This window comes from Leptodactylus fuscus, chromosome 4 (genome assembly GCF_031893055.1).
Source record: "Leptodactylus fuscus isolate aLepFus1 chromosome 4, aLepFus1.hap2, whole genome shotgun sequence".
NCBI classification, from domain to species: domain Eukaryota; kingdom Metazoa; phylum Chordata; class Amphibia; order Anura; family Leptodactylidae; genus Leptodactylus; species Leptodactylus fuscus.
Window position 1 is genome coordinate 61,567,067 of NC_134268.1, and position 16,879 is coordinate 61,583,945.

Genomic DNA, 16,879 nt, shown 5'->3' on the forward strand with positions numbered 1-16,879 from the left:
AATGTAACCATACTCTTGGAAGAATTTCTTTTATTGATGCCATAAAATTTGATATTTGCATCGTACTCATATTTTTTCACTTATGATTTGAATCACATTAAATGTTTAAGAATTTGCCCTTGCTTTTGTAACAAAACAGTAGTCCAATGAAGTTACAGGAGCTGAACTACAGGTGTAAGATGACAACATGACTATACTTTCCACTTTCTTTACAGTCACCTCAGTATACCTTATACTCATTTTCATTGTAAGAGTTCTTCGTCTGAATCCAGCTTTCCAGAGTTCAATCTAACCAACTTCTTCTCCAGCCGCAGAGACACGAGATCCTTCCTGGTGATCATTCCAACTGCCTTGTTATGAAGATCTACAACCGTGAGATGGCGAAGACCCAGGGTTCGAAACACAACGTATGCACGTTGAAGTGAGAAATGAGCTTGAACAGAGACGGCAGATTTATTAATATATGGCTCCTGCAAAAGGAGAGGTAACCGGCCATTAGTATCAATAGTATCATGTCATACATGGTATTAAGATGGTATTAAGTGTACTAATGTTGGCACTTCGGTACAATTGATCTGTTTACTTGAAATGATATAAATGTATCTTTATTGAGGTTGTGAGATTTATAGCGGCCACACACATTTGATTAACATTGGCCATAACTGTAGATATCAGTAGTACTGGCCAACCAGCTAATGTGTATGGAGGTATCCAAAGTCTTCTCCGACAGTAAATCTCAGAAGGAAAGATTTCATCACGCCCAAACCTATGGTTAAAGGAGAACTAAGTGTGTGGTTGTGAAGTAGCTGACAGCCAAGACAGTCTCTTATAGCTATCTAAGGTCACCTTTGGGTTCCACCATTGATGGCCACTATCCAATGGTTTTGATTGATATAATTTGTTGGAAATTCATTATAAGGCTCTCCACCTTTACAAATACTATTTATATACTGTCTGTGATTATCTAGTAGTCCAGAATGCTATTGTATCAGCATATAAAACACATACGTGTCAGAAATTGGGGCGAATGAAGTGTTTTGGTTCCCATCTATAATCCCCTAATGGTAAATTAAAATATTAAGAGTATTAGAAAATGTCATTGTGGGCAAATTCTATACATAACAGAAAAATTCCAAATCCAAGGAAAAGTCATTCAAAATGTTCTTTCCATTGACTTTTCAGTCCATGGTCATGTAACATTTGGTCTGAATTTTATCCACTGGGGGTAAACAGAATGAATGACAGAAAGCAGAGATCTAGAAATCTGTGAAGAATTGATAGAGGAGGTATATGGGGAAAAATTGTATGATTTTTCATTATACAAGCAATAAAAAAAAAATTTGCACCATCCCTTTTAATCCCTCCTCACAATCTCTATTCACGATGGGCTTCCAAACCATCACATTTGCACATCAATGACCTATTATACGTCTAATATTCTGGCTATATTATCCACACCTACTACTGCTATAGTATGTAGTGCAGGCATTATAGATAACATAGGACATGAAAGGAATCCTGCCTGTCTGAGCCATCAATGAGATAAAATTCTGTCCCGATACAAAAGACAATGAGTACATAGTGAATTAGTGAGCATTGTGGGGTTACATATATTTTAGGCAAAGAGAATTTTTCAGATTTGCCCAGAAGACCAAGCATACTATGGAATGATGAATCTGAATATACAGTCCTATGAAAAAGTTTGGGCACCCCTATTAATCTTAATCATTTTTAGTTCTAAATATTTTGGTGTTTGCAACAGCCATTTCAGTTTGATATATCTAATAACTGATGGACACAGTAATATTTCAGGATTGAAATGAGGTTTATTGTACTAACAGAAAATGCGCAATATGCATTAATTCAAAATTTGACCAGTGCAAAAGTATGGGCACCTCAACAGAAAAGTGACATTAATATTTAGTAGATCTTCCTTTTGCAAAGATAACAGCCTCTAGTCGCTTCCTGTAGCTTTTAATCAGTTCCTGGATCCTGGATGAAGGTATTTTGGACCATTCCTCTTTACAAAACAATTCAAGTTCAGTTAAGTTTGATGGTCGCTGAGCATGGACAGCCCGCTTCAAATCATCCCACAGATGTTCAATGATATTCAGGTCTGGGGACTGGGATGGCCATTCCAGAACATTGTAATTGTTCCTCTGCATGAATGCCTGAGTCGATTTGGAGTGGTGTTTTGGATTATTGTCTTGCTGACATATCCATCTCCGGCGTAACTTCAACTTTGTCACTGATTCTTGAACATTATTCTCAAGAATCTGCTGATACTGAGTGGAATCCATGTGACCCTCAACTTTAACAAGATTCCCGATGCCGGCATTGGCCACACAGCCCCAAAGCATGATGGAACCTCCACCAAATTTTACAGTGGGTAGCAAGTGTTTTTCTTGGAATGCTGTTTCTTTTTGGACGCCATGCATAACGCCTTTTTTTATAACCAAACAACTCAATCTTTGTTTCCAAAATGAAGCTGGCTTATCCAAATGTGCTTTTGCATACCTCAGGCGACTCTGTTTGTGGCATGCTTGCAGAAACGGCTTCTTTCTCATCACTCAACCATACAGCTTCTCCTTGTGCAAAGTGTGCTGTATTGTTGACCGATGCACAGTGACACCATCTGCAGCAAGATGATGCTGCAGCTCTTTGGAGGTGGTCTGTGGATTGTCCTTGACTGTTCTCACCATTCTCCTTCTCTGCCTTTCTGATATTTTTCTTGGCCTACCACTTCTTGGCTTAACAAGAACTGTCCCTGTGGTCTTCCATTTCCTTACTATGTTCCTCACAGTGGAAACTGACAGGTTAAATCTCTGAGACAACTTTTTGTATCCTTCCCCTGAACAACTATGTTGAACAATCTTTGTTTTCAGATCATTTGAGAGCTGTTTTAAGTAGCCCATGATGCCACTCTTCAGAGGAGATTCAAATAGGAGAACAACTTGCAATTGGCCACCTTAAATACCTTTTCTCATAATTGGATAGATCTGGCTATGAAGTTCAAAGCTCAGTGAGGTTACAAAAACAATTTTGTGCTTCAGTAAGTCAGTAAAAAGTAGTTAGGAGTATTCAAATCAATAAAATGATAAGGGTGCCCATACTTTTGCACCGGTCAAATTTTTGTTTAATGCATGTTGCACATTTTCTGTTAGTACAATAAACCTCATTTCACTCCTGAAATATTACTGTGTCCATCAGTTATTAGATATATCAAACTGAAATGGCTGCTGCAAACACCAAAATATTTAGAACTAAAAATGATTAAGATTAATAGGGGTGCCCAAACTTTTTCATAGGACTGTATATGATAAATGTGATCTTTTAGGCAAAGCATGAGATAAAAAAAAAAAAAAAACATCTCAGCTGCCAGTGAAGTTATAAAATCTATGTATTTTAATGCAAAAGAATTGTAAATAAATGATGCCGTACCCTGACAGATAATATACATATCACATAAACCTTTGTCGGTCAGTAAAGCTTTTATAAAAAGGAGCCAACCTTTTACAGTGTATCCGAATACCCTAGACAATAACAATGATCCTAATGTTATTTGTTGCTTAGTATAATTCTGAAAGCTCCTTGTCAATAGTAATATGAAGTGGTCTTACACATCGCACCATGCACGTTGCAACTTGACCAAGCCAACTTTGCCCATGAGAATAGATGAAACCTTACCTTCTGTGCTATGAATCAAACTGTGAAATGAAGTGCTGAAAGCGAGGTTTGTTAAACCATATACCGCAGGCTTACCTTAAGCTATTGTGACTGGATTGAATCCAAGTATTAAAATTGAGAATTAAATCAAGCAATGTGATTTTTCTGCTATGGCAGTAATATATTATATGTTTTTAAACCACTTTACAGTCTATTTCATTTCCTTGATACTAAAGTATACTGTGTTGAAGGATGTGGGTGGCTGTGAACATTAAGGAACCTGTTCAATGTACATCCAGACAGCAACATTCCTACTGTTAGCAGCGGCCAGGGCTGATAGTCTAGTGTAAATAGAAGAGACACCAACAGCTTTTCCCACACTAAAAATTCCATCATTTAAGCTGCAGATGAACTGAATTGCAACCTGACAACTTAAATACGACATAACTTGCACATAATTTTTTCTGTATGTTGTATTATATTTACCTTTACACTGTAAAAGTTACAAAATACCATTGTGAAATCCTTTTCTCACCATATGATTAGCCAATCGGGGGTCAGAGGGCCTTGGGGTCCATTTGTCAGCCCTTTATCCAATTAACTGAATGTGTATACAATGTGGCAGTGATGTACTAAAGAGTTACAAAGATATATGACTTGGATTACAGGGAAAAGCTAATCGTACGCTGGGGGTTATATTTTTTCTCTGGTGTGGCATTTCCTGCAGTTACTTCCATATCTCCTCTTTTTTATATCTTGACCATGGGCCCCTGGGACCACCTAACCAAGATCTGAAAAAGAGCAACAGATCTCGAGGGAGTAGACACAGTAGGCTGAAATGCTGAGATGGACGAGAGATTACAAAAACAGGGCAAAGATCTTCATACAAGGAGGAGACACAGGCATCACAGAGCCCCTGTGCTTAACAGTATATGGACTCATGGGTTTCAAAGAGCTAAAGTGCTGAGAGTGACTACTTTAAGACTCTCTAGAAAATTCCTCACTGGTTTACCTTCCCATTAGTAATTGTGAGTTATTGAATAAGAATACTAACATGGTCCACTCATGTAAACTAATGGATAGGACATACACCCTAAATGAACATTAATAGGGTTATCTGTTTAATTTGTAATTCTGACCACGACTGTGACCAGGCCCAGAAGCCAAGAGTGCCTATAGGTCACTCTCACCACACTATGAGAGACTAAACTTCTTTGAACTCTTTCTGATTTCCTTTGATTGCTAGCAGCCTTTGCATTGTGAATTTATTACTCCTGCCCTATGGACATTGAAATGAGACAGAGCACAGAGATTTATGATACACAGCCTTCCACTGCTAGAAAGGAGAAAGAGCTGTGAGCAGAAGTTGCAAAGGGGGCCCAAGATCAGCTCAAGGAAAACGGACACTTCTGTATGTAGTATACCAAGGGGAAATACTACTGTTTATACTCTAAAAGTGGACCTTTCATGTCTTCAGATTGGTTGTATTATTTACCACTAGAAAGCTGACAGTGCTAGCTAGAAAGTAGGGCAATATCACTCTATGGTAAGAAGGGCAGCCTAGTGTCATTGCTGGACTGTGAGGAACGCTGCCCTGACAGTAGAAAGCTATGGAAGAGTACTGTGATAGCCCAGCAATTACCAACAGCAGTAAGGCCGGTCCTTCTGACAGTAGAGGGATATTGGTGCTGAAATTAATTCTGATGCATTAATTATTAATTCCCATAAAGCTGACAGTATGCTGAATTCAACTTGTAGCCATATATAATGCCACAGAATATATAGTCTTGTAAGTGTTATAATAATGGTTTTTCTTAGGTACACAGATGACAATTTATTTCCAAAAAGTTGCCTAGAAGGATAAAAACACTAAAGCAGCGTGAGTATCTGGTTGCTTTTATTGTATTCACCCTTTCAATTCATGCGTCCAGAGATATATGAGTCAATATATCCACCAAAGGTAGAACATTATTCATACTGCGCTACTGAGCATAAATTAACTCTTTATTGAAACCGTTCCCTATATGTGTAGGACAGAGAACGATAGCTGAATGAAAGCATAAGGCATGTTTCAATGTTAAGGAAAATGAATTCCAAGTCCTGTAAAGGACAATGTTGCGATGTAAAAGGTCACCGCAAAGGTTCCAATTACTAAATAAAGAGCTGCACTTTGCATATTTTCTGAGTGTTACCAAAACAGACAGAAATGACATGCAAATTCTATAGGATCCACAAACCTGGTATCATAATGTCAATCTGGAATGCATTTCATAGACAAGGAACTCTCCTAACCTCCTTTGTTGTATTTTCTTGCTGGCTCATTTTATCAACATCTGTTATGTTTATACAATATGAATTAAAACCCAGGAATGCTGTTTGTACTCGGCTACTTTTGTTGAAAATGTAAAGTCTCAGGCTTGGCAATGTTTATGTAAATCAGCGCGGCTGACACAGCCATCATAAACAAATGATTTAAATATAACAAACACATTGTTCACAGAGGAAATGTTTGTTTTTGTATTTGGCTCTGTCCTTACCAGATTGATGAAGAGTTGCTGATACTGAGGGTCTGTGGAGTATTTGTAAAGCAATGTGTTCATCCCAGCCTCATCGGGCAGCTTCTCCACAGTTACCTGCACAAGTCCAGATAAGACGTGTTTGAGAAAGAGAAAAGAATGATCACGACACCATCCCAATGCATTCAAAGCAGAGCACGAAACAAAAGATGAATGACCATTCACACTGTGATCTTATGGGTATTGTATGAAATAAACGGTGGAAACCTTAGACATGCACGGAATTACATTTTTAAAGAATGACAATGAAAAAAAAAAAGAACCGACTTGCTGTTTTCATTTTCTATAATCAATCCACTATATTACTGAGCAGAATCCTAGGCGGCCGTGCTTGTAGAACACCAGCCAAATAGATGCAAGGTACATTCATATTTCCTAATAAATATAAATATGGCCATGGCACAGACAGCAAGTTTTAAAGAGCTATAAGGCAGAAATCAATTAGGTCAAGGGCTATAGGGGATGCAGAGGTAACTATCACTACCAGGGCCTGGAGCCCAGACCCCTCTGTAGCCATAGAGCAGGGGTGCCCAATACGTCGATCGCGATCTACCGGTCGATCGCAATGGACGTATGGGTCGATCGTGGGATGCAGTCAGGGATCCCCGGTATCTGCTTGTTCACAGTGCAGGCTGAGAGTCGACTCTAAGCCTGCGCTGTGAACAAGCACTCGAGACACTTGCAGGCCTCTCTTAGGGATAGAGGGAGCCGGGGTGCTGCTTGTTCACAGCGCAGGCTGAGAGTCATCTACGGACACTGGCAGGCGGGGCTGCCGCAGCCCCAGCCTGCCAGTGTCCAGAGATAACTCTCAGCCTGCGCTGTGAAGAAGCAGACAGCGGGGATCCCTGGGCGGCCACAGAACGCCGCTGTCTCCTGCTCTCATGCTCCGCCCGGCCCCGCCCACATGCCCAGCCCCAACCACAGACATGCCCCACCCACAGTCCCTCCCCGTCCCCACCCACAGGCCCGCCCACAAGAAGTGGGTAGTAGATCTTTCCACTTGGTAATGTTATAAAGTAACTCACATGCTGACAAAGTGTGAGCACCCCTGCCATAGAGGTTCAAGCTCCCTCCAGCACCAACTTGAACGCTCTTGTCAGTGTTTGGAGTTCTTATAAAGATATTTCTCCATCTCCGGTAGTTCTCCAAGGAGCAAGTAGTCACTGTTGTCTCTCTACCAATTTTCAACACTGACTAATTGGAGTGACAAGCTGTGGTTTCAAGTAGCCATCATTGAGTGTGGCCAAGCTTCACCCCTTCATACAGCAACTGTACTGTATTTAATTTTACCACTTTTATGGAATAAAAATACACTAAAATATGGCATGGCTAACCTCCACATATATGAAGCATCTGCATCACTTTTACCAACAGACCGTATTTAGTTGGGGTCGCTATCACAATTATTTAAAGGGTTTGCCTTTTAATTTTAAAGTTTTAACCCCTTCCCACTAATATGTCACACTTAGCATATTAGCTAATGCTCAGTGCCATAATAGTATGGTGCAGATCTGTGCCTGCTACATTGATTCCAAGAGCAGGGACTAGCTGCCGGAGTTGGAAAATGCTCTGAATTCAGTAGATGAGCCCCTCAGATTACATGGTCAATAGCAATCACAGTACCTAAGTGGTTAAGAGACGGAGGGGGCTACGGGATAGGAGATAACATGATGTTCAATGGGGGTCTGATCACTGTGATTATCACTCATTACGAGAACAGGGTTTTCATTATCATCATCTGTTACACAGAATAATATGTATCAATAATTCATCATAAACTGATTGCATATTGAGCTCCTAGGAATACCCAATAAACAGCTTGTAATGAGTTAATAAATTACAAAAAGACGTTGTGAAAATCCATCCTTGGCTGCATGGCTCAGTTATACCATATTGTAGCCCAATACGGTCAGAAAAACAGTTTGTAGCTACACAAACATGAAACAGAAGCTAAATCTTTATTATTGATATAGAATAGTTTTTCAACCATAGCAGTCAAGTCTCAGAAAAATATCTGCATGTAGTTTTGACTGATCATTTATTACTAGTTTCAATTCTTTTGACATTGCTCGAGTGCTTGAAACAATAACATTGTAACTATACTGAAGAGATCCCTCTACAAGTCATTCACTTGTAGCCAGGGGCAAAGAAACATAATGGAATCAGAATCTGAATAACAAACACTGAAATGTGCTCTACATTGTGTCTGATAAACTTGCTTCACATGGCTTTCCATATCAATCTTCAATATTCAGATACAAAATATGTCATAGAGGAAGCTGAATGAACAATGAACATTGCCCCATGGTGTCTTCTGTCTCTGTGTGTAGTATATAACAGTCTCACTAGACAGTACTTTATCATGAAATATTCACATACTTATAAATAATGCATTCTGTCTTATATAGTAATAGATATATAGCAGACATTACATATCTACAAATATGTAGTTAAAGGGAACCCATTATATGGAAACTGTAGAGCAATCTGCAGGCATGTTACAGAGCAGAGGGGGCTCAGCAGATTGATATGTTGGTTTTGGGGGAAAGATTCAGTCATTTATTCATTGAAATCTCTGTTGTTTCTTTGCTATAAAGTCATGGAGGCGGTCATATCAGTGATTGACAGTTATCTCTGTACGGTCATAAAATGGAGGCCGTCAATCAATGATGGTACCGACTCCATGACTAAATAGCACAGAAAAAGCAGGGGTTTGAAAACATCAGTGACCAGATATATAGAATCGTTTGACATGAAACTATATATCAGGTCACCATGGGGGCACAGTCTCCTATTAGCACGGACCCATGTCCATTTACTGTGGCTTTATCGCTATAGGCTTTGCCCTGTGACACTGTATGACAATATAAGGGGTTGTTATACCAGACTGCCGACACTCTTATATAACTTACTAATCATTGACAATACAATAAGGAATATAGGAAATAGAGATGAGCGAACACTGTTCGGATTAGCCGTTCCGAACATCACGCTCCCATAGAAATGAACCTGGCACAGCGACCGGCCGCCAGCAAAGTGTACGTGCCAGGTGCTTCCATTCATTTCTATGGGAGCGTGCTGTTCGGAACGGCTGATCCGAACAGTGTTCGCTCATCTCTAATAGGAATATTATGTATACATTGAGATTCATCCTTCTCCCTTCTGCCCTGTTAGGTAGAGCTTTAGCCACCAACATTACTGGGTTCTTAATATTTAGATTCAGAGCTATTCTTGTCTTATAAAATTAAAACTAATGCATGTTATATTTTAATGTATTATTGCAATATAGAATCTAGTAAGGGGAATATTATTGTCAGTGCGCAAATAGGAATACAAGGTCCCAAAGCAGTCTGATACTATGAGCTCTGACTGGACAATGGTAAACTCTATAGGGCATACTCAAAAAACACCTGTTTGTCAATTTATTCATAAAAGCTTAAAGAGGACTTTCACCTCCTGGGGCACATGCAGTGTAATACACCACTAGAAAGCCGACAGTGCACTGAATTCAGCGCACTATCGGCTTTCCCATTCTCTGGCCCCGGTGAAAAGCTATCGGTGCAATAGGCACTACTGTGAGGAAGGGCATTCCTAAATGACTGTTAGAAACATCCTTATGACAGTGAAGAGCTACGTTACCGGCACTGATAGCTCTTTACTGGGGGCACAGAACGGGAAAGCCGATAGTGCACTGAATTCTAGCGGTGTAGTAAACCACATGTGCCCCAAGTGGTGAAAGGTCCTCTTTAAAAGGGACAACTGAGGAATGATATAAAACATATATAGGCTGCTTTCACACCACAATAAATCCGTTAAAACCATTAAACGGATCCATTTATACGAGTTTTTTGTAAAAACTGATGCTTTTTTTTCTGGATGGAAAAGCAAAGATGTCTGTGCTGTAAAATGCTTCCTGTCTCATGTTGTGTATAGTATGGGTGGTGGAAGTCGCCCTGTAAAGCTGATTGGCGTGGGGCCACCTTTTGTGCCCTTCACCACACAGGTATTTATAGTCCATCCTTAGGATAGGTCTGATAGGGAGTCTATCATTGCAAAAAGTCCTTTTTAGCTAAACACACGTTTGAATAGCCTTTAAACAGACTATTCTACTACTACCTTTACTTCTTGTCTTGTCCCCGCCATTTCTTGTTAAAACACTTTCTCTCGTTATACACATGATTTTCACAGAGCACCCACGCTTTTTTTCATTATGCACCAAAGGCCCTCCCCAAGGCCTCCAAGCACCCCTCTTCTCCTCCTTCATGGCCTCTAACATTGCACAGTTGTATTTGAAATCTTGGGCATGCGCAGTACCGCTCCAAGTGGCTATTTTGTTGTGGTCAACTACAGTGTACTGCACCTGCAATAGAACGGAGCACACCAAAATGGCCGCTCGGACATGCGCAGTCTGCTCTGACCGGAGCAGTACTGTGCATGCCCAAGATCACTGCATGACGTGAGGGGTGCTCAGAGGCCTTAGGGAGCACCCACGAAAAAAAAGTGTTTTAACAAAAAATGGTGGGGACAAGACAAGATGTAAAGGTAGTAGTAGAATAGCCTTTTTAAAGTCTATTCAAATGTATGTTTAGCTAAAAAGGACTTTTTACAATGACAGACTCGCTTTAAAAACTAAATCCTGGAACATGCCCTTTAATGACGTAGACCAGGACTTTAATGTGAGAAGAGGTCAATGTGAACACGGATACTTGGAGGCAAGAATGGATACTGTGCCAGCAAGCTATGATTTATTTCCTAGGGTTCTCCTTTTTGTAAAATTCACTTACTAACCTCTTGGTACTTGAGTAGCGCCGTATCTGTATTATCATCCTCCGGGGTTTGGAATATCTGACTGTTGGAAAGAAGCATGTATAGCTCCAGTCTGTGTGAAATAGAAAGAAAGCCAGAAATGGATGAAACGGCATGAACCTTTCTGACAATACAACTAAATAGTTACATAATGTTGAGCAAGCTATTGTTCTTGGTTCAGGCGAGTTCTTAAAGTGTTTATTTTCAATAGGCCAACACGGTATAACAAGCAATGTTTTATCATGGACCAACATCAAAATGACATAGCGAATTGGCACATCTAATCCCTCATGAACAAATCCCTATATCACACATTCTATAGAAATTCTCTTCATTTATCATGATCATGGTAGATTATAGAGACCAATTATTGTGTAATTAGTGTATGTTCTCTATCTATGCACATCTGCTATGGAACGTAAACCATATAATTCATATTATACACTTTAATCCCCCCGATTGTTCAGAAAACAACTAACTCATGTACAGCAATAACAAACATAGATTTCTATATTCATTACACTAAATTATTACCTAAAGCCAAAACATTTGGAGGGCGAGAATTACCCACTTTGGTCTGGTCTCAGATCATGGAGTTGTGAACAATCTGCATCTTAGTGTAGTGAGAACATACCAATACCTACTTTCAATGCTTTACTCTACTTTCCTACTAAACTCCCAACTGAGTTGGCCAGGAATGAATTGATGAATAACTTGTGTTATGGTAATTCCACTGAAATTAACTCAATTGGAAACAAGTGGGAAAAATAAGTCAAGTAATTATTTCAATATCCTGCCCAACGAAAGCCAACCAAAACGCTCCAAAATGGAAAATGTAAGCAATGTTGAATTTGGTATATTGAAAACGGAATGAAAGTTGTCTCACAAAAGGGTTAAATTTTATGAACAATTACCAGATATTATTTAAGGGGTTATCTGGTTTTGAGAATCTAATTGCTTGTTCTTTAGTGCAGACTTCTTAGTTAATAAAGGAGATTCAGAACCTTCATATAATAACCAAAGCAGAGCAAGGAGCATATGTAAGTGCAGAGGGCCTACCATATTTGTGAATTACACAGATATTAATATTATCGAAAACAGAGTAATGCTTTATTTGTCCTATGGTGGTGCTGGAGGGAATGTGAACAGTGGCAGTCAGGTTCTCCAACAGATCATTGCTGATTGCTTGGAGTCCCAGCTCGGTAGTTTGGTGAGGACCCAACCAGTCAAAGACAGGGCCACAAAATATGCAGAGAACAGGTTTATTTAAAATAAAAAAAATAAAAAATAGACCTTGACTTCAGCCACCAAAATAAACAAAACAAAATACAGCCTTAACTTCAGGAAAAACAATAAGATACAAAATCCTGAGCAAATAACTAAAAGTAATAATAAACTAACTATACCTGTGGCTGGGTCTTTCCTGTTACCGGACTCAGGGTAACACGAAAGACCCAGCCGTCACCTCTCACTCCCTGGATCTGCCCTGAAGTGCAGGCTCTTCAGTCTTTTATGGACCAGTAATGATTCTATGACCCACACCTGGGGCTGAGGCCTATTCCAGACCCACCCTGGAACACACACAGCTCAGAAAGTTGGGGCTGATATATTGGGACTTCAGCACTTTGCCTGTCACCTTCTCACAGAGGATACAAAATGTACTTCCTGTATTCTTCCACAAGCGGGGGGCGGCTTTGACTTTTTGATAGACAGGATGCTATGAAGTACCTCAATAGATATAGACATGGCAATAGACAAATAGACATAAACATGTATATCAAATAACAAAAAAATGATAATAATGACAAATGCATGATCGGGGACCAAGGAAATGCTCTGCAAACAATGGGAGGAATAATTTTACATAGCAGGCGACCAAAACAGCAGCATTTTCAAAACAATGTATTTGGGAAAACTCTTGAAATGACATGAGCTGGCAGTATAGATAGGATCAGATATTTGAGATAGGAATACCCCTATAAATGGTTTTTTGGGCTCAAATTGTTTCTTCATACTCATGACCTATCCACAGATCCAAAACCTGACATGAGGATAGAGAGATTTTTAAGCCATGGTTTACCTCCCTAGGAATTCTGGGAAAAGGTATGCAAGTTAGTTTTCCAATTTAGAAATGTTGTAGTCTGGAACATCCCTGATGTACAAATATCTGCTCCACAGACACAGATCTGACCCAGGATGTGTCCTCACAGTGAGAAAGTAAAGGGTTCCCATCTGTAACTGTAATTGACCCTCAGACAGACATTAGAGAGGGAGGGCTTGGATGCTTCCAATGACTGAGAAACAGAAAAAACAGACCCGTAAGAGCTGATATTACTTCTAATATTATACTGCATATCAGGAAACTACTGAGTGCTGGGGCCTGAAGTTTTCCTTTATGGTGGTAGGTGTACAGAATGAGGTTAAGGAAGTTAAACACTATCTCCTTCTGTACAATTAAATAATATTAGGTAGAATTTCGTGAACGCAAGCAGTACATATAGTGCAGGTGTGTTCACCTTACATTAGCTATAATTTGGATAATGACTACAATTTCTCTTTAAACCAATGTAATACAATATAATAACATGCAAGCAAAACCCTTCACAGGCTGTAATTCATAACACAACCACTGGTGGTCACACATAGATACATATAAGATGTACACCTCATGACAGAATAACATGAAATCATGTTGTTTTGAAAAAGCTAGTCATCCTTTGACCCATATAGCTAGACATTTGCAGTCAAGAGAAAATATTAGAATTGCATTCCGCATGTGAACATTAAGCACGGCTAGCTGCGACGGGATGCTGGTGCAGTGTACCGGCATCCCGTCACGGCATTCCACTCCGGATTAGGCCCAAATGAATGAGCCTAATCGGGAGGGCGCCACGCTCCGTGGATGACGTGGTTGATTCAGCTACGGAATCCGCAGCGAGAAGGGTCATCTCACTTCTTTTTTCTGCTACTAGCTAGTAGAAACAAGAAGCAAACGGCTCCCATTGAAGTCAATGGGAGCTGGTTTTGGCAGCAGATTTTGAGACGGATTCCGTGTCAAAATCCGCTGCCAAAAAACTCTTTGTGAACTGACCCTGAGGAAGCACACATCTGAATGTTTTGGATTACATTAGATTGACGAGTAACGGGGACATCTGCACCTAAAAAAGTGAATTCACTTCATAATCATTTTTGGGATTTTTTTCCATGTACAATATTTAATATGATCCAAAATTTTGGCACGTCATCTTAATAATTCAGCACTATGTTGTGGATATAGTCTGCACTATGCTGTCAATTTTGAAGCCACTCATATATCCCTATGAAATAACAATGGAATGATTTGTTAAAAAATGGTGCATTGTGGCCCGGTCTGAACATTTTAAAGAGGACCTTTCATCAGATTGGGCACAGGCAGTTCTTTATACTGCTGGAAAGCTGACAGTGCGCTGAATTCAGCGCACTATCGGCTTACCCGATCTGTGCCCTGGGTAAAGCGCTATCGGTCCCAGTACCATAGCGCTTTATAGTCAGAAGGCCGTTTCTGATAGTCAGTCAGGGACGTCCTTCTGCCCAGCAGCGCCTATTGCGCTGTGCTGTGTGAGCGGGGAGGAACCCCCTCCCTCCTGATAATACTCGTCTATGGACGAGCACTGTGAGCAGAGGGAGGGGGCGTTCCTCCCCGCTCACACTGTGCAGCGCAATAGGTGCTGCTGGGCAGAAGGGCGTCCCTGGCTAACTGTCAGAAACGCCCTTCTGACTATAAAGCGCTACGGTACCGGGACCGATAGCGCTTTACCCGGGGCACAGATCCGGGGCCAATAGTGCGCGCTGAATTCAGCGCACTGTCAGCTTTCCAGCAGTATATAGAACTGCATGTGCCCGATCTGATAAAAGGTCCTCTTTAAGCATTAGCGGCTGAGAGACTAAAATCATTGCAAAACTTCAGTCTCTTAATAATTCTGGCAAACTATAAGAAATCCCCTATGCCAGAAATTAATTCTATGTCAGACAGGGACTGGTGAAGATTTTGGATATAACTCACACCAGTTTTCCTGCACGAATTTCAGTAAACCAGCCTTGACCCCTGGCAAGCTTACAAAAGTGGAGCCACAGTCAGACCATGCATTAAAAAATGCACCACAAAAAATGGAGTACTTTGTATAATAAATTGGCCCCAATATATTTGCATACAATACTCCTATATCCACGATCTTTCACTTACACATATTCTAATGAATTGCTTAAGACATATTCATTATAGTATACTGTCCTATTCAGACAATAAGCCGTCAACTTTCATTTAGCACGCAGAACACATTGCAGAATACAGAATCATTTCCCTCGCACTAAACCTCGATCTTCGTTTTTCAAGGTATCACAGTCTTAAAGCCCTTTATAGCTTGACCGACAGATATTTCCAGCCTCTGCAATATAGTGAAAATGCAAGAACATCTTGTAAACTTGGGCCTTTTATGGGATGTGACACCTTTTATTGGGAGACCGGAGCAGGAGAGCTGGGAAAGTTTGTATTCCATGCCCCACAAACTTCTCTCCTATGAAGCCTGAACACATTATAGAGATGTAACTTTTCTGATTGGAAAATAGTTGAAAACAGCAGTTACTTGCTTCAGCAGTTTTGTTGGTTGGTAATGAAGTGCAGTGCTCTAAGCGCCTTCCACTGAGAATTACCTAAAGTGTTTTAGGAAACGCAAGCACATTTTGGCTACTCATAAAAGCATATGCAAACATAAAAAGGAAACTGAATATTTATGATAGAAATATAAGAATGTCACGCTGTACCACAGTAAGAAGGATCTGTTACATTTGGGTCAATGTCAAGGAATTTCAGATCTTTTTTTATTACACTGACAATGTCACATGTAGTGTTCTCACATCATTAAGATGCTGCTCAGCCCATCATCGGCTGTAATATGGCATATAATATATGAGTGACACTTCATCGGGATAGACTTTATACTGGGTCATCGAGAAGGTCCTTCTGGTGACATTTGTCTCCTATGTTTTGGTCTAGTCAAGATGAAAGGCATTTTGCTCATGAGCTCCATTACTCTGATGGCTTGGAAACAAGTTCACTGTAGTTGCACGTTCACAAAAATGCACATAATTACATAATTACTATTCCTGAGCCCATCGATCATGTGACGCAGTAATTAACTAGCACATGTATTCTAAGACAGTAATTGAGGAAGTCGGATGTTTCTACTTTACAAAAAATATCTTTAAAATCAAGACTTCATCGGAATAGAAAACATCCTGATGAGAAACCGGTAGGATCAAAATGTACACAGGTGTGAAAATAAAGGATACAGGAAGACGCAATCTAACTACTATAGATCCAGCTATAGCTTAAAGGGACGTCTGACTATAGACACAGGATAAGAGATAAGTATCCAGTGGTGGGGGTCTGTCCACCATTAGCCTTCTCCTGCAGACCCATATACATAAACGAAGGGCAAAAGACATGTCCAACCATTGCTCTATTCATGCAGAGAGTACCTGGATCCCTGTTCTCAAGCAGTCAGATAGTGACAAACAGTTATCCCACTGTTCAGACACGTATCCTCTATGCTTTGGGTAGGAGACAATTGCCTACAGTGAGACAACTGAGCCCTGATTTACAGGCAGTGGAATAGAGCTGAACTTTCTGAGCAGATTCATATAATTTTGTAGCAAAAAATTGTATATTTTGTATTTTATTCCTTTAAATTCCTGGTCTTAGTGCAGATAGGACTGTATGCACACATGGCAGATTGCCTATAATATCTGTAAATAAAGCTGAGCATTTCATCCACCATTAGCCATGGTAGGTA

The 16,879-nt window shown here is 40.1% G+C and overlaps 1 protein-coding gene across 1 annotated transcript in view; it reads right to left on the reverse strand.

Annotated features, from left to right (window-relative positions):
* Positions 1-242: 242 nt before the first annotated feature.
* LOC142201083 (chloride channel protein D-like) overlaps positions 243-16,879 on the reverse strand; it is a 96,975-nt gene continuing 80,338 nt past the window's right edge. Inside the window, exons 16-18 of the mRNA XM_075271915.1 lie at positions 11,031-11,121; positions 6,204-6,299; positions 243-470 (exon numbers count right to left, since the gene is read on the reverse strand). Of these exons, the coding sequence (XP_075128016.1) occupies positions 243-470; positions 6,204-6,299; positions 11,031-11,121 (415 nt within the window). The remainder of the gene's footprint in view (positions 471-6,203; positions 6,300-11,030; positions 11,122-16,879) is intronic.